This window comes from Haemorhous mexicanus, chromosome 7 (assembly GCF_027477595.1).
Source record: "Haemorhous mexicanus isolate bHaeMex1 chromosome 7, bHaeMex1.pri, whole genome shotgun sequence".
Taxonomy (NCBI): domain Eukaryota; kingdom Metazoa; phylum Chordata; class Aves; order Passeriformes; family Fringillidae; genus Haemorhous; species Haemorhous mexicanus.
In genome coordinates this window covers 17,739,473-17,764,501 of record NC_082347.1, presented here as the reverse complement: position 1 = coordinate 17,764,501, position 25,029 = coordinate 17,739,473, and the positions used below count along the sequence as shown (strand labels likewise).

The following is a 25,029-nucleotide window of genomic DNA, read 5'->3' as shown; positions in this document are numbered from 1 at the left end:
ACCTTTCCAGCCTAATTCTTCCACACTGTGGGACACTCACCATGAGGATTTCTGACCCACAAATGAAACAGTTTCTGCTAGATTACAGGTTTGATTTCCTCGTGAAATAAAATATGAGTGGCTTTGCTTTTGTTGGTTTGTTTGGAAAGTCACTAGAATAGATTAACAAAATTGAGAGGAAAAAATGGGGTTTAGCACCAGTTATAAATTATACTGCAAAGTTATATACCAGTTAAATTATACTGCAAAGTACTCCAGATATTTTACATGAGCATTGGTTGATAATGATTTGGCTGGAAAGACTTAAAAACATTGTAATTTCATTTGATAGAGATCATTTGTTTGCCATAAACAAATAGATAAATAAAACGCAAAACTCTGATTGAGTGATTCAAAACTCATTGTTTTTTCTTTAAGACTACAGCATTTTTATTGCCAGCACAATGACTTTATTGCCACATGGTTTATAAGCAGCCAAAGCAGCCAGGTCATTCCTTTTCTGGTGTAATTATCTGTTCCACTCATTGTCATATGACTGTCTGCTTCTGGGCTCTGAAGCAACTGGGGTTATTTATGGGGATTTTTGCTTGTAATGACTCAATTCTGAGCCTGAAATATAAGTATGCAAATATATATATTTGAATCATTTCTCTGATTAATGAGGCCAAGGTCAATTTTACATCACGTACCACAAAACTATGCAGTCTGTGTCTGAGAGATCAACAGAAATAGGGAAAAGGTAAAAAAGGGAAAGGAAACACAAACAGATGAGTCTGTCTTCAGATCTACAGCTTCACTGTTTGCTCAACAGAAGAAAATTAAAATATTACCTCAAGCACAGATTCCACTGAAAACCAAGCAAGCAGTAACTGAATTTCTTGTTTATATTTCACAATAATTCACATGCACATTGTTTGGTAGCTACAGCTCCACAGATAAGCTGGGTGACCAATGATAAGTTGCTTTTGATCTTCACTTAGTGCCAGGTGGACAATGGACAGGTTTTCTGCTGCTGTTCTAAGCCCCAGTCAAGCAATCAAGTGAAAAAAGTACTATACCCCTACAGCCAGGAACTCTTGATGGTCATCAGAGCAATAACAGTGATTAACTGGCAGCTGTAAAAGTGAGTGGAAGTACAGCCCCTTCTCAGTAGAGAGGACCCCTGACACAGGACAATTTCTGACAACACTCAGTGTTATCACTATCTGCAGAGATCCTGAAGAAGTTAAGCCAATAGGAAGGTATCCATTAAAAAACTGTTAAAAAAATCTTACTTAATTCCAGCTAGACAAATTACATCCATAAAAGTGGTCTTCTTCCTTTGAAACTCTTGCCATGAGCTGCGGGATTAGATTTAGCCTACATGTCCGTACCCCAAAGCTGCGGTCATGGCTACGATCTCCCGACCTTTATCTAAATAAAAGCTGTGTGTTTGCACGTGCTAGCCATGATTTCACTGCTCTGCTGCTGCTGCTGCCCGAGTGCAGCCAGAGGCTGGCTGTGCTCAGGCTGCTGTCAGTAACCACAGGTGACGCAGTCTGCCCCCGGGTCCCGGCCGGAGGCGTCGATGCCATGCTCGGCCATCTCCTGAAGGAAGATGTTCAGCTGCTCTGCCTGAGCCTCAGGGAAGGCAAGAGTGTGCACACAGGTGCTGTTGCTGGGGAAATAGGCAGATTTAGCTCCACTGATGGCCACCTCGGAGGCTGGAAAAGATCAAAGATGACAAACAAACAAACAAATAAATAAATAAGCAGCTGAATTCACTTAGCTTAGCTTTGCCCTGATATTTGAACATGGGCTGGCATTCCAATTTTCTAAACTAAACTCTCCAAGTTGGAATAAGAGTGCCCAGATGATTGCTTGCTTTTATTAAGCCTTGGAAAACAACTAGCAACTGCTCTAGCAACTAGGCACTGTCGACAGTAAAATATTTTCCATTAAGCATAGGAGAGGTAGAGTGGCCTTTTTGTGTATCTACATGCACATTTATTTTTAAATTAGGGCAGTAACAACACAGTCATAGAGCCTGCTTTGGGTCACAGACTGAGCAATGGACACAATGGGAGCAGCCTTACAGTCCCTGGGCTGCCATGAAGATGGCAGCGCTGCTGGCTGGGGCCCAGCTGCTGGGCTTCATTGAGTGTACATACAGGTGTTGGCCAATTTGCTGAGATTCTTCAACTATTGTTGCAAGATAAACAGTTTTATGTCCTATGGCAGTCTGTCCAGCGGGTCACACAACTCTTGTGCAACATGGGGCTCGTGTTGTGGTGATACCCATTCACTGTTTTTTAAAAAAACAGGTCCATCCTCCCACAAACATTTGCATAAATGCCATATTTGGTACCCCAAGTTGCAATAGCAGTGCCTTCGGGAGAGTATTATAGCCAATGTGTTTTCTTGCTCATCAGTTTGCCAGCTCAGCACTGGCTCTCACCGTGTCACACATGACAAGGCTGTCACAAAAAGCTTACTTTTCTTTCCTGCTATTTTTTTGAACAAAAGAGAGGAAGCCTTGTGTCCCCATCAGCAGACCTATCTGAGGAGCACTCACGGTTGCAGACTGCCAGTGCCTTTTCCCCAACAAGCTGAGTGGTCCAGGAGAACCCCGTGGCATTGCCACACTCTTCATACAGCCTGCTGCTCCTGAGGAACTGGAAGTCATAACCCTTGGGAAACAGGGGTGGGGAGAAAATAAACAAACACTGTCTGAGGCCATGTCATGGTGGCTGCCAGGGGAAGAAAGAGTCAGGGCAGGCAAACACAAACACTACAACCTCTCCCAGCCCTGAGGGATATAAAACAAAGTATAGCAAGCAAAATCAGGCTTTACCAATAAGCAGTTGTAAAGGATGCAGCGATATATAAGGCAGGAATGTTACCTTGTTGCACATGGGTTTGCAGTACTGAGTGTTGTCAATGGTCACACACACCAGCCCCCCGTTTTTTGGGGCCACTGGGCGAGGGCATGGAGGTAGCTGCTTGCAAACTTTTGGGTGGATAAAAAGAAAAAAGAAAGGGAGCAAGAAAACAATACATCAGAGTGAAAGTGGGCATAAAAGCTTCCCCTTCCCAAGCAAATTCATTGACCTGTCTCCACCAGCTGGCATCATCAAAGCAAGCATTTTTGCTTGTTTAAAATTTTTTCATCCCCCCACTTTTTTTTGGGTTTTTTTGTCCACATCCACTGAATTTTTCCTTCACTTGTCCCTGTGACTACAGAGTCAGCCCCAGTTAAGCTTTAGAGGCAGCTCACTGTGGCATTTGCATTCACAGCGCTGACATTCAGTGCTATTGTGGCCAAAATTATCCAAATATTCCTGGAATAATATGACTGGCATGCCAGCTCCAAGACAGCCCAGAGGCTCTGGTTGGAGGGCAGAGCAGGCCCTGCTGGCCCTGTGATTGTGCTGCTGCTCAGCACCAGTGCTGGGGCTACAGGGACAGCGGGACCCCCTCTTTGTGCTGCTCTCCAATCCCAGTGCTCCCTGTTGCTGAGACTTCTTTTGTATTATGCTCCTCCTCCCCTAAAGAAATGCAGACACTTGGTTCATTCTGTAGTAGAAAAAGTTTCCTTTGTGCTCCTGCTCTGCCACTTAGTTTAACACCCAGCAAAGGGGCTGGTCAGGAGGGGCCTCACATTGCTCCTGAACAGGGCGCAGCAGATCAAGAGTTTCTTGCAGTGTCCATGCCAGGAAATTGATTGAAGCTTTCTCACCCTTGGCAATCATTTCAGGCAAGCATTTTGAAAATTTCTGTGGAGATAGGGGATAAAAAGTCTAAGTTGAAAAGGAAATACTTTGGAGCTTTAGAAGTAACCTATCTGTGAACATATGTAAATAAAGAAGCTCATGTATGTCTAGGTAGCTACTGTTATTTATCTCACTATATTGCATACCTTCAAGCCACTTTATATATCTGGAGCAGGGCCAAACTGGAAAACATATCTACAAGGACGCTTTTTGGACTAGCAGTAGCAGGAGCAAAGCTGTGGTAAGTCAGATGACACTAATGCTTTCCTGCTCGTGCGGGTGGCTCCCCACCCCCAGCGCGTACTTTGTACATTGCCAAAGCAGCACACGGGTTGTGCTTGCCCAGCCCGAGCAGGCAGACACGGCAGGAGCCCACCAGCACAGGAGGTGGGTGCAGAACAGACCCTGGTCAGCCAGCCTCTCACCTTGAGACTCCCATTCACATCATCTATGGTTGCACTTTTGCATTCGCTTCGATCGGCAAAAACTCGGATTTCGGTAAAGTCTAAAAGACGAGCAGAAGCAGGTACTTAGCTAGGTCATAGTCTCTCCTGACACATGAACAAACCCCAAATACCACTTGTGCAGAGGAACTCTCCCTCTACCCTGCTTCTATCCCATCCCACAGTCCTCGTACGAGCTTGTATACCTGAAGTGATCAGGGCTCAATTCGGAATAATCTGTACAAATATTGATTTGTTGGAAACAGCAATGTGAGCACCTGTTTGGGGCCACTCCGGGCTGGGTTCCCAAGCAGGCCCTTCATTTCTCTAAGACAGCCCTATTTAAATAATTGTTATTCATATTCAAGACCATCTTACCTGCAAAAAGAACTGCTAAACTTAGAACAAACAGTGTTTTCCAGGGGAGGCAGGAGCCGAACATTTCTCTCTGCAGGAGACCACTTGCTGCTTGTGGTGCCTAAGAGCAAAAGCCCTGCAGTCAGGCACGGAGCTGTGTGCCTGTGTGTGGCTGGCTGTTTACCCTGTGCCTCACTCCCCAGCACTGCTGGGATCAGGGATTAGGGGGAGGCACTCATGGCCCCACTTGCTGGGAAGCCCAAGAGAGCTTGCCAGAACAGGGGGGACCGCAAGGGCATGTCCTCGTTAGGGCACTGAGGCAGACTGGCTCTGCTGCTGCCAGCTCCACGGGGAAATTTTCAGATTAACTGGTTACTGTAAACATGTTTAGTGTATGCACATTCTTGCATGCTCTGGCTCTCTCACCACCTCCCCATCTGTCTGTGTTTGCCTCTCTCTCTCTCTCTCACACACACACACACACACACACACACTTACTTTGATAAAGTAGACATAATAATGCCTTAACTTGTATGTCATGCTCCAAGAGAAAGCTCAGAACACCAAGTGACAACAGATTTGAACCAAAGGTCTATGGTCTGTATCCTGTAGCATCCAGAATTTTGCTAATTTCTTTTTTTTTTTTTTTTTTAATGAAGCCATGAACCTCATGTGCCTAAATCAATTTATGGTAAGAGCTGAATAGGTAGCAAAATTGCCACAAAAGTTCCACCTTTTCTACCCTACACATTTACTAGCAGATTAATCCAATTTTCCTAGGGGTGTGCCTGACCCATATGCGAAATGCAGAGTTCAGAGTCACAGCCTTTCAGCTGAGAGCCTGTCACACATCTGCACACACTCCAAGCCTCGGGCCAGCCTCACCTTCCTGCCAACCAGCTGGGCACACACACACCACCCTCCTCTCCAACAAACCTTTAGTGGTTGTTACTGTCACCACCTTTTGTCTGTCTGCAGGTGTTTCTTTTTGTTGAGCACGGACTTTCTATTTTCATGTCATGTTGTGAAACACATTTATTTATTTCTTAATTAATTATAAATTATTTTATTTAATTTTTTATTAATTTGTTTTTGTTAATTTTGCATCCACTTACTTCTGCTGGTTGTAGTGTACTACATTATGACCCGGAGCTCCAAACAGCTTACCTTGCTGATGCTGACACACACATATTCCATATTCCTTGGAAGATAAGCAATATGCAGCTAGGAAAGCAGTCCCTGGGAAATCTTTGCCAACTCATTCTCTAAGATGCAGTGGTCTTTAAGATATTTTCCTTCCAAAATGTACCCAGGTGGGTACCCAACAAGGCCCACTGATTAATGTGGTAAGTTCTTGGGAGATCAGAAGCTACACATAAACCTGTTTATCTCAACTTACACAGAGCACATTAGCATAATTAATAAACGTGGAGAGACCTCTGGCTTGACTAGATAGAAATTGTGTTTGGGACATACTTGAAAGGAATAAATGGCAGCTTTTTCTTTAATGTTCATCACAGGCGCTTTCTTTCCACCACCACATCTGCTCGGGAGGCGCTGTATGAAGACATTTATTTAGGAGATAAACACGGGGTGGCAGCACTTCTCCAGCGCAGATTTCTCAGAATGCTGGCTGAAAGCTTAAAGTCCCTCTTGGGGCCGTACACAGGCAACCCTCGCATTGGAGGATTAAGTTGTTGCCTACTGACAAAAAAACTATCACGGAAGACGATCGTGGTCTCACTACCTAAGAGTTACAAATAAAAATCTAATACTTTTTCACTGAATTTCCATTAATCACAAGGACTAAAGAGTGATCATACACGTATTAACAGGGAAATGTATGTAACAATTTAAAAATCAAATAAAATTCAATTATGTTGGTAAACTAAATTCCTGCAAGAGTAGAAGCAGCTGACTTGAGATGGACCATTTTGCAGCAGCATTAAAAAAATATAGAAAAAGATACACCTTTACATACATGGTAGGAAAAAGCTTTTTATTCTATGATTGTTGTGTCATAGGAGAGCACTTATGTTTCAAAAACACAGGTAATTGAAACGCGACAGTAACAGCACATCTGCACTGAAGGTGATTTAAATATTACACATAGGTTAACATCTTTTATAAAAGAGGCAGAGATACTGTTAGGTGCTATTCAGCCTTCTCCCATCAAAGCAGCCCCCAGCTGTATGCATTGCTAACTCCAGTAAGGAAATTGGACCCTGGAATTTCCCATTGTCTAATCAGAAGCAACAGATCTGCTGATCCTTAGTCAGAGTTGGGAAAGTCATCTTCACCTTTGCCCATCAAAGGTTTGAGGTTCAGCTTTTGGGTTGAGTACCTGAGTCACAGTCTGTATCCAAAGAACCAACAGAGAAGCAGTTAAAAGTAAACTGTATTTTGCTGTCTTATGCTGATTAAAAAAACAGACTCTGTCCATTATATCTTAGATAATGAAAGACACTGAGGGTTAAAAAAAATCAATTTCCAAGAAAATAACCTTTTCTTTCTTTCCTTTTAAAATCTAAAATTCCTTATGTTGAATATAAAGCTGTCAAATTTGATTTTCAGAAGCATCCTCATCATTAGTGGTCTTCCTTTCTAGTTTTATAAGTGACATGTCACTAATGTCAAAACACGAGTTTTTTAGGCACTTCCCATGAGAATTCCTGTCTTCCAAAGTGACCATAACATGCAGTCTTCTGGTAAATGGGCTTTTTTAAATCCAGATCCCTGTGTGTATAATAAAAAGAAGGAAAAATTTTTCATATTAAGATACTTCATGAAAACTACTATTAAATGGAAAATATGAAATAATCTTAAAATCCTTTGGTAAACCAAAAGACACCTTTTTTATCAGAGCAAAGTAACTTAAAGTTCTTGGAATGCAAAAGTTGTTGTATTTGACTTCCATACTCTATAGAAAGCCAAACCTTCAGTAACAGCTGAAGATTTTGCAAGAAATCATTTCTTGGATGCAACTACTGGGATATTTTCCTTTCTGTATGTTTCTTTACCTGACAATGACTCCAGGCCGAAGATCAAAGTTTTTGTGCACAATGTCCAGCAGCTCTTTCTCTGTTTTTTGGGAAGTTCCGTAAGTGAACAGTGAAATAGACAGTGGATGAGCAACCCCAATGGCATAGGAAACCTGTGGGGAAAAAAGGTGCCTTAGTCAGCCAATAAACACAGCACCTTGGGGCAACAGTGGGCGGCAGAAGAAAGCATTAATTTATGAATCATCTTGTGAAAACTAAGGCCTCCCCTTCACTTCTCATGTTTGCACAATCTGTATTTGTAGAAAAAAGAAAACTTTGAAAATGCTGAGGCCTCTGGACTACTTTCTCCCTCATTATCCAGTCACCCTGTGCTCATTTCAATGACAGTGAGTGTCAGAGGGTTGAGGGCTCAACAAATATACAGGAAAATAGCCAATAAAATAGCCAGAAAGATAAATGCAAAGTTTCAGTTTCAAGAAGCCCACTGGTTATGAGTGACATTACAGTGGGCTTGAACCAAGCATCAAGTCTTCCTTTCGCCACAAAACCATCACCAAGACCACTTCTACTACGGTGGCTCGTGCCATGGGAGAACGGAGAACGGGAGAACGGTTTTGAGAGAAGCAGCACCCTCAGCAACCATACCTGAACCAGGACACGGCGGCAGAGCCCAGCTTTCACCAGGGACTTGGCCACCCAGCGGGCGGCGTAGGCGGCCGACCTGTCCACCTTGGTGTAGTCCTTGCCAGAGAAGGCCCCGCCGCCGTGCGCGCCCCAGCCGCCGTAGGTGTCCACGATGATCTTCCTGCCCGTGACACCGGCGTCGCCCTGAGCCGGGGACAGAAGTGCTCCATGTCACATCCCCTCCGTCTCAAACAAGGCCCTCAGAGCACTGCAGCAATGTGTAAGTTGACCACGCTTTGGGCATTGCTGGGGGTAGCTGGAGGAATGAACTTGTCTCACCAAGGTACAACACTGGCTCTAATTGTTCTTTAAAGCCAGGTTCTCAAGATAAGCCCTTCACAAATTTGTTTGGTTAATCAAGCCAGCAGGCTTACACCCAGATAACTTCAGCATGCACTGCCTGTTTTAATTGTAAACGTGGAAGCTTTGGTTTAGAAATTACTCACAAGTATCCAAACCTATTATGGAATATTGCTGAAACGATATATGCCATAAAGGAACTAATGAGAGATTTCACACTGTTTAAAATATGAAAAAAAATAAATCCAGCCTTTAGTATCTTTTAGTCAAAATCATAAATTGTGTGAATATTAAATAGTAGAATCTTTTTTAATTTACAGTCCAAAGTATGTCAGTGGTACCTTATAGATGGTCACATGGACATTGGCACCCAGCACTGCCAATGCAGTATCAGAGACTGCCATATATGGACTAAAAACTGCATTTCCAACCCCAAAATATTTATAGTCTAATTTGAACTGTACAAAACGGGTATGGAGTACTAGGCAGCCATAGGTAATTGAGGAAAGGATTACTTATTTCTAAGAAAAGGTACTTATAGGTGAATATTCTAAAATATTAAATAAGGAAGCACAGATAATATTCTGGTTGCCTATAGCTATCCTGACTGCTCCTCACAAGTGCTTCATATTTTCATTTGTTCTGAGTTAGCTGATCAGCACCAGACTAATTGTCTGACCCCTGCAATTTACTAAATCTTTAAGATTTCTCGTGTGAAAGAAAACATGTTCAAGTTTTAAATTCCACTGCCACCTGTACAGGCAGATTTGAAATTCTTTGCCTCAGAACATCATGTCACTAAAATTCAACTGCTGGAATGTTTGCATGGCAAACACCAGTGGGGAGTCAAGGTTTTTCTTAGAAAGACTGTGCATATACACAGAAGTAAACCTTTGGCACTGTTTGTTCCATTCTGCTAAGAAAGCACTGGGACATCAATCTGGATTTTAGGTAGCTGAGCATGTATTAAAGGATCCTATCCTTGGGTTTTTCTGCTCGTCTCAAACCTTGATTTTTGACATTGCAGACAGTTGCAATGACAACACTTGCATGCCACCATGACTTGGCTGCAGAACTGAGTGAGAGGAAGAATAAATGGACATGTGAAAGGCAAAAACCCCCACCTCTTGTTTCAAAGGTGCTGAACAAGTAGAAATGCACTTGTAAAGTGTGGGGAAGTCATGGTTGTGATGAGCTGTAAGGTCTGTCCTCATCACACCAGCAGGTACTGCTGGTAGGAAAACGATGACAGCAGCAAACCTGCTCATTTTGCCATAGCCAGAATTCAAGGTCCCACCACACTCAAAAACATAAGATGAAAATCCCAAGTGAAATATATGTATCTTCCTTAGATGAATTGAGCTGGAGGTAAGACAGCCTCCTGTAGCTAGCTTTGTTAAAAAAAAAACTGAATAATGCTCTTCTGAGAAATAAGCAGAAAGCTAAAGCTGGTAAAGTCAAGGGGAGAAATAGTTATTTCTATGCTGCAATGCCATTGTAAATTGCACAAGTGATGATAGCAGTTGGAAGGTCATGGACACAGAGGCAGATTGACCCATACTGAGTAAACTTAGCCCAGGTTTAAACAGCTGTAAATGGACACTGTGACTTTTCTCAGTTTGTATGTGCAAACATATGCAACACAGCTCTAGCACAAGAGTAGCAAGGGATACCTGGCTGGCTTATCACTTGGAACTATAGTCCATTTTAAAATGGATGCAGTTCAGCACACATCTGAAAGATTTACATTTTTAATGGGTGCACTTCACTGCACACATAAAACTTTTCCTGTGTGTAGCCTTCTTTTTCTGTGTAGCTATGATTGCTGCCTTGGTTCATTCACTCTAAGTTACAGCTCAAGTTTGACTCTTCTTTTGTGCACAGTCTAGGATGTCAATGATACACAAAATTACAGTGACACAACCCATTCAACTGAATAAAAATACATTTTTTTTGTAGAATCAATAATTATAAGTCTCAGCATCTTCCTACATGTTGCATGGCACTAATATAAAAAAGAGCGCCTTAGAAATAATTCTTGAAAATTCTGGTAAGTGAATGAATTTGTAAAACAAAGGGAAAACTTGGATTTGTTTTAAAATTGAACCTAATTTCAGGAAGGAGCTTTGAAGTTTTGTTGTGATAGTTCTGAAGGCATCTGAAGATTAAAATATTCATAATGGTAAATTTGTTTTCAAAAACTAAATCTCAGAACTGCTGATCCTACAGAGAGTGGAAGTTCTTCCTTACTTTGGTGAGAACAGGATCAAATTATAAATCCTATCTCCTGCATTGCCTAAAAGTAAAAGGAATATTTATTTTCTCACCAGAAGAAGTCTTATTGGGGCTGATTTTCAGGACAGATGAACACCTGCAGCTCTTACTGGTGTCAGACAGAACAGTGAGTGCTATGTAGATCTGAAAAGCAGGTTCACTGTAGGAGAAGTAAAGCTTCTCTTGTCCATCTCTGTGTGAGAAGTGCTTCCCATGAGGAAGGACTGCAGGTCTCACTCAGTGCTGGTCCCCAGAGGGTTTTGAAAACCCAGAACTGGCTGTACACTCTACATGCAATGGAAGATTAGATGCAGACTTGCCTGCCTGGTCACAACACGTGTACAGTATCACCACACCCTCAAAGGTTACTTTGGCATAGGACACGTGAAACCCTGGGCCCTTCTCCCACATCCAACTGCAGAACAAGTCTTCCACTGGGCAGCTTGCTCCTTAGCCTGGGACAGAGATGCCAAAACCTGAGCATTGAAGACACACATACGGTGAAAGGCAACCTCATAGGACCACCAAAATAATACAGCAACACAAACCTGAGGCCCTCCAATAACAAAACGTCCGCTGGGCTGAAGGTGATAAACAGTTTTGTCATCCAAGTATTTGGCAGGGACCACGACCTGGATCACCCGTTCCTTCAGGGTGCTGCGCATGTTCTCCAGGGAAATGCCCTCGTCGTGCTGCACCGAGATCACGATGGTGTGAACGCGCACGGGGATCACGGCCCCGTTCTTCTGGATGTACTGGACTGTCACCTGAGGGGCACAGGGACAGCGGGAACAAACAACAGAGCTGCTGTAAATGTGTTGCTGTAAATGTGTTAGTGGCACCCAGCAAATGTCACCCAGGCTATTCCGAAAGCAAAACTTCAGCGAAATGTCACTACTGACGTTAGAGTGATTGCTGCTCGCAGTGATGCCAGGGTATAAAAAATGAAGCCTATTTCCTGTTTCCTCATTGAATTTTTGCTATGCTAAAGGAAAAAAAATAAAGGAAAAAAAATAGAAAAACCCCAACTCAATCAGGACAACTCGATTCTCTATGAAATCACCCAAAATATGTCTTTCAGGTGCGGTTTCTTTCAAAACTATCAAGCCTCAGAAATTTATGTTCTTAGTGCATCTTGGAAATGTCAGCCTGAACCCCTAAATACAAATAAATCCTTGGGATGTCACTTTTCCAACAAGCACAAACCACTTTAGCTCTGAAGGATTAAGCATCCCTTCAGTGGCAGGTGGTGGAGTGCTCTGAGACAAGTTAACCATTTTCCAATGGCCAAGGAGACAATGTCAGGAGCAGTGGAAAAGCTTTATCTGCTCCTTGTAGGTTATCCTGATAGGCTGAAACCCATCAACTGCTGTCTTCAAGAAACCCTCAGTATTTCTGGAAAGACAAGGAGCTTGTTTCCAACATTGTGGACAGTTCCCTGCAGTATTTAATTTACCTGTGTCTTAGAGTCAGGCCTCAGCCAAGGGAGCTCTCCACTGCGCCTCAGCTCTGCTAACCTGGCGTTCAGTTTGTGAGCAAGAATAATTGTTAGGGGCATGCATTCTTCTGTCTCATCTGTGGCATAGCCAAACATCAAACCCTACAGGAAGAGAGAAAATCAACCACTGTTAAAGGCACCACAATCAAAGGCAATGAGATTTTAATCTGAAGCAAAAATCAGCAGTATCCTCAGGTTTGCTTTCTACTGTTTTACATCACAGTGCAAGAAGCCAAAACTCAGATCAGGCTCCAACACGTTACAGTGTAATGAGAAGCAGACCGTGTTCCTAGAATTCTTTCACTAGCCTGAAGGCTTACATGTTGAGCTAGAAACCTCAGTAAGAATGAAGACATATATGCAAAAAAAAAAACAATAGGTTCTTTCACAGAAAAAAAAATCTGCTGGAGAAAACATTTCAGGACTGTTCTGTCATGGGAAAGATGTTTTCAGTAGCCTGGAAATGTTCCAAAGGCTTTTATGTATGAATACAGACATACTTACTGCAGCTCACATCTGAAATTTCAGTGGAATGGGGTGTGAGCACTCCGTGAAGGACATACCCTTCAAAGAGTTGAAGGCACCTGCCTCAGATTTTTCAATGCCACATGCTTGGAGTCACAGCTTCTACTGTTATATATTATATTCATACTGTTATATATTACTTTTATTATTCTGTCATGTTCTCTCCATCAGGTTATCATTTGATAAATAGAATTAGCAGCATTCTCTTTCTCCTCATCCAGAGTATGTTGTACAGGAAAAAAAAAAAGGGAAAAAAAGACAGGAAGACACTTGGATCAAATGGAAAATGAAGTCATCAAAGTGTCAAAGAAAGTCAAATCTCTTTTCATCTTATGTAGTATTATGTCCCCATGATGGCAGAAAATAATTTTAATTTAGTCCTCAAGGGATTTTTTAACAACATTAGCTTGGCTCCTGAACTCTGATACTTGCACTTACAGTTCTCAACAGCACTCATATAAACTAGATATTACTTCTAATGGTAAATGTTGAATTAACTCATATGGCATCAGTCACATAAAGCAGTTTTTCTGTTAGGATCTCTCTCTTGAGAACACACCATAAATGCCTACATGTGTTCTTTAGCTCAGAGAAACTCAGTTTGGACAGCCTTAATTACATGGAGCACCTATTACAAGAGCTACCTCTGGGAATAAGGGAGAATTTAATGTACTCTGGCATTTATTGTACTAATGCTGAGGGCAGGTGAAACATCACCTAATGCTTTGCTGCACAAAATCTTAACAGCTCTTTGAACGTGAAAAGATCCTTTGTTTATTCCATGTTACACAGCAAGTCTGAAGATGAATGGTCTGATGAACCTAAAACTACACAACAAAACCGTGAAATACATAAGCAAAAAACCTTTGCTGAGTTCTAAAGGGAACCTCCTCAGCTACTACAAACTGCCAGGGCTCTCCTGATTTGCCTGGAGTGCTGAAACAACACCAGACAAAAGTCTGCCCACAAGGAACCTCCAACTGCTTTAGTAAAATTATGGGTCTTTTTCTGGGGTAAAGGAAAGTGTGGAAATACTTTGACATGGGTTTTGACATAAAAAATAGGGCATTAAGATGGAATAAACTTTTTTCTATTAAAACAGCTTTGGTGTTTTAGATGTGATGCTATGTCTACCTGATCTCCAGCACCAACATCCTCTTCATTCCTGTGTAGATGAACACCTTGGGCGATATCAGGTGACTGCTGTTCCAGTGCCACTAAAACATTACAAGTCTTGTAGTCAAAGCCTATTAGGAAAAAAATAATAGCAGTGAATTAACTTTTTCTGTCACAGTTAAGGAAAGTAACCTGGAACCAGATTACAAAATTTTTATTCTGAAGGATACCACATTCAGAACTCAAAACCAAACTGCTATTCTTTAGTAAAATTTTTGTCAATATCACACTTGAAACCTTTTTTGAGTGGGGTGGGATATATAGGGTTGCCTTTCTTGCTTGCTACTGGTTATTTTTTCTTGTACTGACTCCCTGTGCCAATCCAATTCAGATTATGAGCCTCTCCCAAATGAATACTGATGAAGTCCTCTACATGAATTCCCAGAAGCTGAGTTTTTCAGCGACTGAAGACTCTCCATAATATTTGTAATACATTCAATGCATTGACCATACTTAAATACTCATGGGACTTTGCATGAACCACAAACAGATTCAGGTCTCACAACAAATCTGGAAATGGGAACTTGTATGGCTTTCCAAGTCCAAAAGTAAGGTTGTAAAAAGAAATTGAAAGACTTACAGAAGATTATGGCAAAATTTCCCACCTGTTCCTAGGTGTACTAATAGTAACTTGCTTCTCTCCAAATCCAACCTTTCCTAGAACTATAGCTACTGACAGCTGCTGAGCAAACTCATGTTCAGCCAGTACAACATATATACACGTCCATGTGCATGTCATCCACTTGAATGCTCCTCACCCTCTTTTCAGTAGGCTATGTAGAGAAGGAAATTATATTTCCGTACATAATTGTTTAGTTTAGGGTTCTTTTTTACTTCTAGAAATTGTTTTTTACTGGGTCACTAAATCTCCCCTCATCTCTGTTGGCAGTTTGGATAAAAAGGAGATTTATGACCTCCTAGATTTGCCTCTGTGTTGTGGAAGCACTGCTGTTGTGTGACAGTTCAGGCAACCTGCAGCTGAGCTGCTGTAATATTCTACATCACAACCTCCTGCAAATTTGATTGCAATCAAAGAACTGCAGTAAACAACTTGTAAACTCTTAAAAGATACACTTCACTGTAACAGAATACTTGACATATTTCCACTCTATAACAGATACATGCAAATCAGAAAGGGAAATGTGTCTGGTGCACAGAGCATTTTGTCTTTTTTAACATTTGCGTATCTCACCACCTAGGTCTGGACCACACACTGCTCAGTGTAAAAGGAGGTATTCAGAGCTGACAAAGCATCCTGCAGTGACAACCACCTTCACACCTGGGAATTCTAAATGCTACAGCAGTACAAAAATACAAAGTTACAACGAAATGAACTAGGTTTCTTCTCTCTCTTTTGCGCCAAGGCGCAACAACCAGCTTGCCAAATGAAAAACCAAGAGTCAAGTTCTTGCAAGTTTGGAGGAGTGGTAGGTTCTGTGGTTCAAGTAGCAGTTAACTATTGTGGCCAAATACCACAATAGTTCAAAGTATAGTCTGCCTACTCCAAATTCAGTTTTAACTAATAAAAGGTTTTTACTTACTGGGGTAAAGCCAGAAAACATACCATGTAGCACCATGTAAGCAGCTTTCACATAGCACATTCATTTTGTATCAGGCTTCCTAAAGCCCCTGTATGGAAGTGGTGACAGACCTGTTTTGCAGTTGCCTATTGCTTGCTCTTCCACGATTTCATGAGTTTTTCCACCAACCTTTAGCTGAATCATCATAGCCAATATGTCTAATTGCATCTCGGACAACTCGCTGGTAATCCACAATAGCACGAGAAGTGATCTCCCCACAGAGCAACACCATTCCTGTCTTGCATACTGTCTCTGAAAAGAGAGATGAGATCAGGATTTACAGTAGCAGAATAAACCAGCCACTAAGACAAAGAACTGTGTCTGTGGTGATGCTGATTTTGAGAGATCCGTTGGATATATACAGTGTAAATCAATCCTTTCTATCCATATTTTTAGCACTGTAACTCCATCTATAAAAAAATTCTTTTCATATTCACCATCTGTCTGAAAGCAAGGAAAAAACTAATATGTCCATTTTACAAATGGGAAAGTCATAACACTGAGAGCTATTCAGTGATATGCAAACCTGTTCCTTCCAGGACAATTCAGTCCAAAAACAAAATCAATGGCTCTACTCTTCTACAGCCTACTTGCCCTTCAGTCTTTACAAAAAGTTTTACTATTTCTCCTCATCTCTCCTTTAGAAAACTGAAATTCTTATGTCATTTTTTGAGAGTGAAACGAGCTAGGTCTTTGCAAATATCCTAGAAAAAGAATGTGACTGTTCCATCACTTAAAGCAAAGCTGCAAACAACTCACCACAAGCAACCTTGGCATTCGGGTCCTGTTTGAGATGGGCGTCTAGTACAGCATCGCTGATCTGATCACAGATTTTATCTGCAAGACATCAAAGCTGTGATTCAAAACCACAGCACTCAATACAGGACATGGACTGTTTGCATCACTTTCAGTAGGTATTTCAGAAAGGAATTCTTTTATTGCTTGTTACTGCCATATTTAAGGGAGCTAAATAGAAAGAAACATTAAACATCCTTCCAGCAAACTCAGTGAACACATTGGGGCATTTACCTACTGGTGTAAACTAACTAGAACTTCACCTGTAGTTTTATGCACTTAGATGTGAAACAAGTGTGTAATGCACAGAATAACCTGAGAGGTTAAGAGGTTTTACACCCAGCTTTCTCCTTCTCCAGCACCCCCAGCTCTGCAAAGCAGTGATGCTCTAATGGAATGGGGATGTTTCACCACCAACTTCCATCGCCCCAACAGAAAGTTGCAATGTACCTGACCTGCACTGGTGGTAAAGCCTGAGAAAGTGTTTAGAGTAATAGAGATAATGCACAGCTCAGTGGAGGGCTGGGTTTGGGGTTGATTTTTGTCACTGCTTCCTGCCATCTGGCAATGTCACCTCCTAATAATCCCTGCAACCCACATAAGGCAGCACAGGGAATACATGCACAGAAGCAAAGAAGGGGTTACCAGCTGAAGTTTGTCTGAGGTAAACTTTGAGTCACATGCCAAATACAAAGGTTTCAGCTGAAGTTTTTCATAATAATATGAAAAGCTTTTCTTTGTTTCTTTTCTAATCTTTAAAACAAATATTCAATCTTAATCAAATAATCAAGGTAATCTAATGGACAAAAAAGGGCAGCACCCATAGCAATATTTACCATTTTCACATGGAAAATGGTAAATATTCTTATATAATTTAATTTCATTGTTCTTTAAAAAAGGTCTAGTATTGCTTTGAGATTTTCACATGACAAGCTGTGTGACAAAATTAATTAATCTCCTGCCTTGCTGTGTGCAACACAATCTGTTGGAAAGCGATGTTTTGTAAGAGTCTGTCATTACAGGCTTTTAATACACTTAAGCTCAAGTCAAAATAAATTCTCACTTATTTTCATGAAGAAGGTGTACATTTAGCTAAGAGGGACAAATCAAGCACAGGAGAACTAATGAGATTCTGACACTCTTATCTCCCATATTCTCTCCCATCTCACGACTTCAACACAAAAAGAATGAACACAAAAGACAATTGGCAAAGGTAGGAACTTTCAGCCTTGCAAGAACTGTACATGAATTACTAAATTTGGGACAATTATTACCAAACAGGAATCAGACTTGCAATTTAATTAGATGTCCAACTGAACCTTGTTTAGCAAACCTGGATACAAAGGTGGCAGGAGTGATTAAAATGTATCTTTGCTTACTCTCTTCAAATTTTTCATTTTATAAGGAAAAATATCCACATTTTCAAGCATACAAGCAAGAAATATTGACAACAGTATGCAATTTATTACCTGGGTGAGACAACAGAGCAACTGGGGTTTCTTGGGTCCAATACCCAGCAGCAAACTGTAGTGGCTGGAACTGCTTTGTAGTCTTTTTTCACCTCCCAGAGTTTCAATGAACAACCTGTCCTTGCTCCCCATGAAGCATGTCTCACCTGCATTAGATGCCTCTGTCCCACATATCTAAGTTCCCTGCATGGCACTCATTGGGATGCTACATGCATTCTTGCCAAAAAATTCAAGAAGGGTTTTAAGAAGCTGTGGGGAGGTTTAGGACAAAATGAGAAGAATCCCCTAAATCAGAAAAGTCTATCTTACAGGATGAAATCAACCAAACTCAACCTAGTTCTGAAAGACTGAAGGAAAGGCAGCCTACCAGAGGAAACCTCTACAGGCACTGAGATCTCAGTCCCTAAGAACCTAAAAGTACTGTGCTGAGAGAAAAGGGGTTTTTTTCTGATGGAGAATAATGTAATTACAGTTGATAAATGAAAGTTAAAAAGAGACAGATAAAGATTCAAAAAGGAGAATCTGAAATGAGTGAGAGCCATGGAAACCATTCATCTAGAGGCATGCAGGATTCCTTATCCTTCAAATGTCTACATGAAAACAGAATTATCTTTTTAAAAGGTATGAATGAAATTCAACTGCCATTTACTAGCTTGTTTGAAGAGCTCTTGCATGAAATATTATTATCTATGTAGGAAGGTCAGATCAGATTATATTTTGGAGAAGAACCCTGCTGATCTTTAACATCTGTTAGGGTGAGACCCTAATAAACTAAAATAACAGATTAGAATAATTTGATCTACTATACTTAGAGCATACCTTTACATTAAAATAGTCTGAGGCAAATCAGTTTGATAATACATGTCATATCTGATTGTTGGTGCAACAACCAGCAGTTCTAGTGCAACTAGATCCAAACCCAGACACAGAGATGTCTGTCAAGACAGAAAAGAGAAATCCAGCTGGATGATTGGCTGATTAATGCATTAAAGTAAAGGCATGTCTATTAGTAAAGGTCTCTGGTGTAAAATAAAACCAGGCATTCTATTTTTAGCAAAGCTTAGCAGGCTTTGTGCACCCTCCATTATGTTATTTAAATTTCTCATCTCAGCTGGCCCATTTCTGTTATTATCTGCTGAGTATGAGAGGTTTGTCTATTCATTTTTTTTCCTTTTATTTTCCCTTATTTTTTAGAAACAGGGAAAGCATGATGGAACACCTCTGGTGAGACACTATAATCTTAAGAAAACCCCATTTAATAGGTCAGAATTCAGTTCATGCATACCTTCATGTCATGAATTACCACCCAGTAGAATGAATATTGCAAAAGGGGTATCTGAAATGACTGAGCAGGGAAGTAGTAGATAGCCATGAGTCCTGTCATGAAATCCAGTCATCCCACAGGCCCAGAGATGCCAACAAGCCATGAAACAGCTCTTGCTAACCATAAAATGAGTCTGGGGAGGCTGATGATAAACCCTACTCAAAATCCCAGTTGTAATACTAGGAAGTAAAGGAGGTGTTCAAGAACAAAGGTGATCTCTGAAAATTAGAAGAAACATCACAGTTTTCCAGATAGTTAGACTTAAGTTTGTTACATGAATCTAGAGTATGTAAGAGCCTAACAAAAATTCTCAGAACCTTCACAGGAATTCACTTTCACAGAGTCACCACACAGAGGAAAAAAAAACCCAATGAACAGCAGTAAAACCTGAAAATTTTATTAAAAAAAGCTCCACAAAATACAACAGAGTAGTACAGCCAAACTTCTGACTTCGATGGTGTAGTAAATATAATAAACATTGAACATTTGAAATGGCAAGGTTAATTTTCCTCAAAACATGTAATCAACAACATTAAATTCAGTACTTTTAATGATACGTTATTTTTATCAACAGAAAAAAATTAAACTAGAATGTGAATTTTTAAATTCAAAGCATGGCAAACAGAGCAATTGTTAGTTTTCTGCTAAAAAAAAAATTAAACAGAGAAGAAATGAAGATACTTATCATAAGCATTTGATCAAAAAATCAGCTTTCCTACAAAAGACTTTCACTAGAAAGACTTCAAATACCTGCATTGTGCTGTACATTTTTCGTATTTAAAAGACCCCTTGAGCAGTGCTAGTTGATAACTGCAGTGGTAATGCAATATTAGCAGTGTCCAAATGTCTTGTACAGCTGTTCTCCTTATTCAGTGCACAGTTTACTGAAGTAGCGTGCATATCATTAAGTATATATAATCTTAGATATAAGACATGCTGAACAGATCTGCATTTTCTGGGGGTTTTTTCCTTCATGATTTTTTTTCCCTGTGAATACCTACAAGATAAACACATGCTTTCTATATACTTGAAAACCTGAGGGTGCTTTTAGAAGATGTTTGGTCTTATATTTTTAAAGACATTCCTTAGTACTTCCTGGAAAACTGAATGGAAGCCAGTTTGCAGCCAGTTCCACCTGAAGCCACACCAGATGGAGGAGGGAATTACTCCTTGGTGGTTTGACATCTGTAGGACATTGTGGGGCACAGAAACACACAATGCTTTTCAAAGCACCATGAAACCTGTGCAGCATGTCAGACACTACAGGACTAAGGAAAATGGAGCAGTGACAAAATAGAGACAAAAAAAAAGAGTTATCTTTTTCATGCTTCTGTCTGTGCACCTTTATTATTATATTGAAAGGAAGAAGTCATGTGTAAGTCTCCTGAGGATTTGGAATTTACACCACTAAATGATTAAAGATCTGAAAGGAATTCCCAAATGTTATGCCCAGGGGATTTTGAAGAATCAGAGTGAGAAGATGGCATAAACAGTCTTCTATAATATCTTTGGGGAGCGCAGGTGATACCTGTAGGTTAATTATTGACAGCTGGACTTCTGGACTTCTCAGTGACACCCAGCTCTAGGCATTGCACAGATACAAGGCAGCTCTCTGTACACTCAAATAAATAAGCATGTAATTTCTCCTGCTTTGTGCATTAAGAAGGTCTCCATTAAAGCATTCAATACTCAGCTAATACAATCAGAACAATTCAAATTTCCACCAGACAAAGATCTGGTTCAGGATCTTTACTGCAAATAATGCCCTCTAGCAAAATTATACTATCACATACGGAAGAGAAATAATCAAGAACACGCAAATTATCCATTTTGTATAAACAGAGGAAATCAAAACTCACAATAAAACTCTATTGCTAGAGATAACATCAGAAGCCCAACTGCAGCCTCAGGCACTGGGCCTCATTTTAAGAAATAGCCAAGATTTTCCTGGGTGATAAAATCCTAATGGCATGTCTATACCTCTTGTGCAAAACCACAGAGGGAAAAGGGGGGCTTGGCCAGGATATAGAGGTGATCAATTTGCTGTCAGGAGACAGAGCTGTCACTGAGATAATTAAGATCCAATGCTGATGCTCAGGAAAAAGAATTTGCAGGACAACCCAGAGTTACTGCCAGTCTTTCCTCCTTTGATCTGGAAAATCTCTTTCTTCCCTTTGCCATAGGCACTGGGGTTTTCAGTACCCTAAGTAAAGATCTAGGCTGTTTAAGAAAGCATCCTTGAAAACACTCGGGTAAATTTCAGTTTCCACTCACTCTAAAATAAACATCCCAGGTTGGCAGTTTGTATCTCACAGTACCCAGAGATCCAGCAAGCTCTGCAGGGCGAGAGAAGCTGCAGGGATATCCAAGTGGCAACTGTGTTTCTCAAGGGCCTTCCTAGGACTTCAGCACAGGAGAAAAATAATATTCATGGGGCCTAAAAGAAAGGCCCAATAGAAGGTTTGGAAATAAAGGAGGGACTGTGAATAAGAACTAAAAAATTGGCCAAATTCTAAAACAAGAACCAAGGTAAAGAGAGGAGTGGTAAGAAAACACACCAAGGGATCTGGGGGCTCAGTCGAACTCTCTCTGCTCTGAGACTTCCCTATTTTTGCTCCAAAATGATTAAAAAACAATGATTAGAGTAGCATAACTTGTGACCAGTTGTCTTTGGAAATAACATCAGCCATGTAAAATTACCACACTGTAGTATGTGATTTTTCCCAGGAAACTCCATAGCACTACAGACACTGGATGTAAATGTGTATAAATCCGACATGAGACACAGGTTCCAAGGACAAAACATGGTTGTCATTTTCTGACTGTGTTACATCAGAAAGAACCCCAACTGGTTTAACCTGATGTAGTGGCCTTCACATTGATGGAGAGGTACTCAATTGCATCACCCATGGATTTGATCTGCAGTAATAAGTTAATCTAGAAGAGTATCAAACTATAGACATAAAGTTCTCATTGCTGACCTTTTTATCCTGTGCTATAAAATCATCCTACCCATTTATGATTCACTCACATAACATGAATACAGACCTGAAAAGCCTTATTACAGCAAAAAGCACAGGCCACCAAATCAGCTTCTAAAACAAATACACTTTTCAGGACCTCAAATAGCCCATTGTCCCCTGGCCTCACTTGAGGGAACAGTTGCTGTTGACATAAGGTGTATGTTTATGGTGGATGAATATTTGTTTTCAATAAAATTGAACTAATCTCTGCTGACCATACATAAAGTTTAGCAAATAACTGTCCACTATTTGCTTAAGCAATTCCACATATTGCATCAGATGATGGAAAGGGGTGAGAGGCGGGGGGCAAATTGGTGGCTCTGCCATGTCCAGCTGCTGGGACCACTAAAAAAAGGCTCCAAGATAGGCTACTTAGGGATATTCCTGTCATGGGTGACAGTCTTAGACCACTCCCTATGTGCAGGACAGTTTCACAGGGCCCATAAAGATATGGAACTCGAGAAGCAAGCTATACATTCTTACCCATATGTGAAACTTGAGCCTGTCAGAGATACACTAGTGTCTCCACAGGAATACTGAAAGAAATTGAGATGAAAAGGAAGGAGCAGCACTCATAAACCTCACTGCCTTCCTCAGCTGAGCACACAGCCTCCAAAAGCACATAAACTCCTGTTGGAAGCACTCTAGTTATAGGAGTTCTGCAGTCTGTATGGACAAAGTCCAGTAGAAATAAAGTAGAAAAAGCACCCTGTTACAAATAACTTCTCTAGTAAGATTAACACCGGGTGAATTCTGCTTTAGGCTTTTAAAACACCTCAAATGAAAATATCACACTTTTTAGACTTTTACCAGAGCTGGCTTCTTACCTGGATGTCCTTCTCCCACGGACTCCGATGTGAACATGAAAGCCCCCTCATCATCAAGCGTGTAATCACATAACCCATCCACTGGCCCATTCATGGCTGTGATGCTGCTCCTGATGGGTTACCAGAAACAGGGCTTGAAGAGCTCTACCTTCAGTGCCTTCTGTTTAAGAAGGCGCTTTAGCAGCAGAACTATTGCTGTCTTCACTTATAACCTCTTGGGCTAACTTGAATTTCAGCGTGTGAAAGCAGCGTGTGCTTGCATCCGTGCCTGCATGCAAGGAGTATGCATGTGCCTGAAGTCTGTATCCCTACCTAGCCTGATCTGTCAGTCCCTGAGCTGCTCCTATATATGGAAAAGTGAAAGTGCCCAGAGAATCATGTGAGGAAAATGGAAGAGCCCATTTCTTGGCAGGGGAGTTAGTTAACTTTAGGATACTTCACTAATTAACTCAGTTCTTGGAAACACTCTGGATTCAGCCTTTGCAAGACTGGTTATCTTAGCAGCTCCACTGAGCATGAAGTAATGCAGGAGTGCTAGTGACAGTTCAGGTCAGCTGCTTTTCTCTTTGGCTCTCCCCTGATTCTGGGATCTATGGTGTACGTCCAACTCTGTGTTGTGGTTTTGCAGGGATGGATACAAAATGTGTAAACTCACGTCTTTCCTAATGAAGGATTAGAAGAAGGTTGCTCTGCATCATATAACCATACATTCCTTTTACTTTTTCATCTCTAGAAAACTAGAATTCTCCCATGAATTGGTTTTTTTTTTTCTTTTATTTTCATTCATTTTTCGTGCACATTTGAGAGACAAAACATCTGATAAGATCTAGCACCACACTGCTTCACAGTCTGCTACACAGAGCTTACCCTTCAGCCTTTGCTTTTCTTTCCCCTCGTCCTTTCTTCTATTAATACAGGTCCATTTTAATTATATTTTTGTATCATATTCCCATACTCTATTCCATAACCCTTATAAATACAATAACTGCCACATCTCAGAGCTCAGTGATCATTTCTACTGCAGAGTATTTCTTCTAGTCAAATGGCTCATGTCTGGAATATGCTGATGGCATGTCAGGTGTGAAGGCAGAGGGCATTTTGTGGGTATTTGTGTCTTTTAGTGAGTATATAAAAAACAAGTAAACATACCCATGGGATAGATCCACAAAATGCCCACCACTACTGCACCATTATAAGTAAGTGTAATTTTCCTTATTTCCTTTACAGAAACCACTATAGTCTCAATCACTGACCAAAGCACAGGTCTATGAAAAAAACTAATTCCTTATCAATCTTCAGTTCAAAAACTTAGTTTACTTGAAACCCTTAGCCATTATTATTACTATTATTATTAATAACATTATTTAAAAATCCCCAAAAAGATTCCTTGGTTTCAAATTTCTCACTGCTACATATTTATGTAAGAACTCATTAGAATTTTCACTTTCTGCCTATATTCCTGAAAACAATAACCAAAGCCTGTGAATGTTCACCCGTAATCTGCTGCAGCATTGTCCCTCTCTAATAATCATCAACATGGAATCGTTCGTTTCAAATACTCTTCCTTGGTTTTCTGTTGTACAGAAGTCATCTCATGGAATGATGAGCACCGGTTACACTTAAATTCCACAAATTCACACATCAGATACACATTATGAGGCACAGATTTTTCTGGAGTAAACTGTGGTCACCTCACTGACGTGAAGATACTATCCCAGCCTGAATAAATTACACATTAACACCACCCAGAAAAATAGAATTAGTAAAAAAAAAAAAAAAATCACAAATAAGACCAAAGAGTAACTAACCATATTAAACCTAGTTAATCTGTAACATTAAAAAATTATATTAACTTTTAAAGTAAAATAACATAATTGATAAGCTCTCATTCTTAAATGTAAATGTTTTCTTCTTCTTAATGGAGGCACCAAAATACACAATGGGAATGGGTGAAACAAAAACGATTTTGTGTGTATTAAGAGTTTTCTTTCTGATTCTAC

The 25,029-nt window shown here is 40.6% G+C and overlaps 2 protein-coding genes across 2 annotated transcripts; both read right to left on the bottom strand.

Moving 5' to 3' along the window:
• Positions 1-382: 382 nt before the first annotated feature.
• Positions 383-4,885, bottom strand: LOC132329795 (uncharacterized). Its single transcript, XM_059851250.1, has 6 exons — positions 4,574-4,885; positions 4,178-4,257; positions 3,641-3,755; positions 2,883-2,989; positions 2,555-2,669; positions 383-1,703 (listed from the first exon to the last, which is right to left on the bottom strand). The coding sequence occupies exons 1-6, from the start codon at positions 4,635-4,637 to the stop codon at positions 1,516-1,518; spliced, it is 669 nt and encodes a 222-aa protein (XP_059707233.1). The 5' UTR covers positions 4,638-4,885; the 3' UTR covers positions 383-1,515.
• A 1,647-nt stretch (positions 4,886-6,532) lies between these two features.
• Positions 6,533-23,372, bottom strand: MAT1A (methionine adenosyltransferase 1A). Its single transcript, XM_059851249.1, has 9 exons — positions 23,030-23,372; positions 16,351-16,428; positions 15,721-15,843; positions 13,970-14,082; positions 12,269-12,412; positions 11,361-11,579; positions 8,200-8,382; positions 7,573-7,706; positions 6,533-7,288 (listed from the first exon to the last, which is right to left on the bottom strand). The coding sequence occupies exons 1-9, from the start codon at positions 23,121-23,123 to the stop codon at positions 7,186-7,188; spliced, it is 1,191 nt and encodes a 396-aa protein (XP_059707232.1). The 5' UTR covers positions 23,124-23,372; the 3' UTR covers positions 6,533-7,185.
• Positions 23,373-25,029: the final 1,657 nt, after the last annotated feature.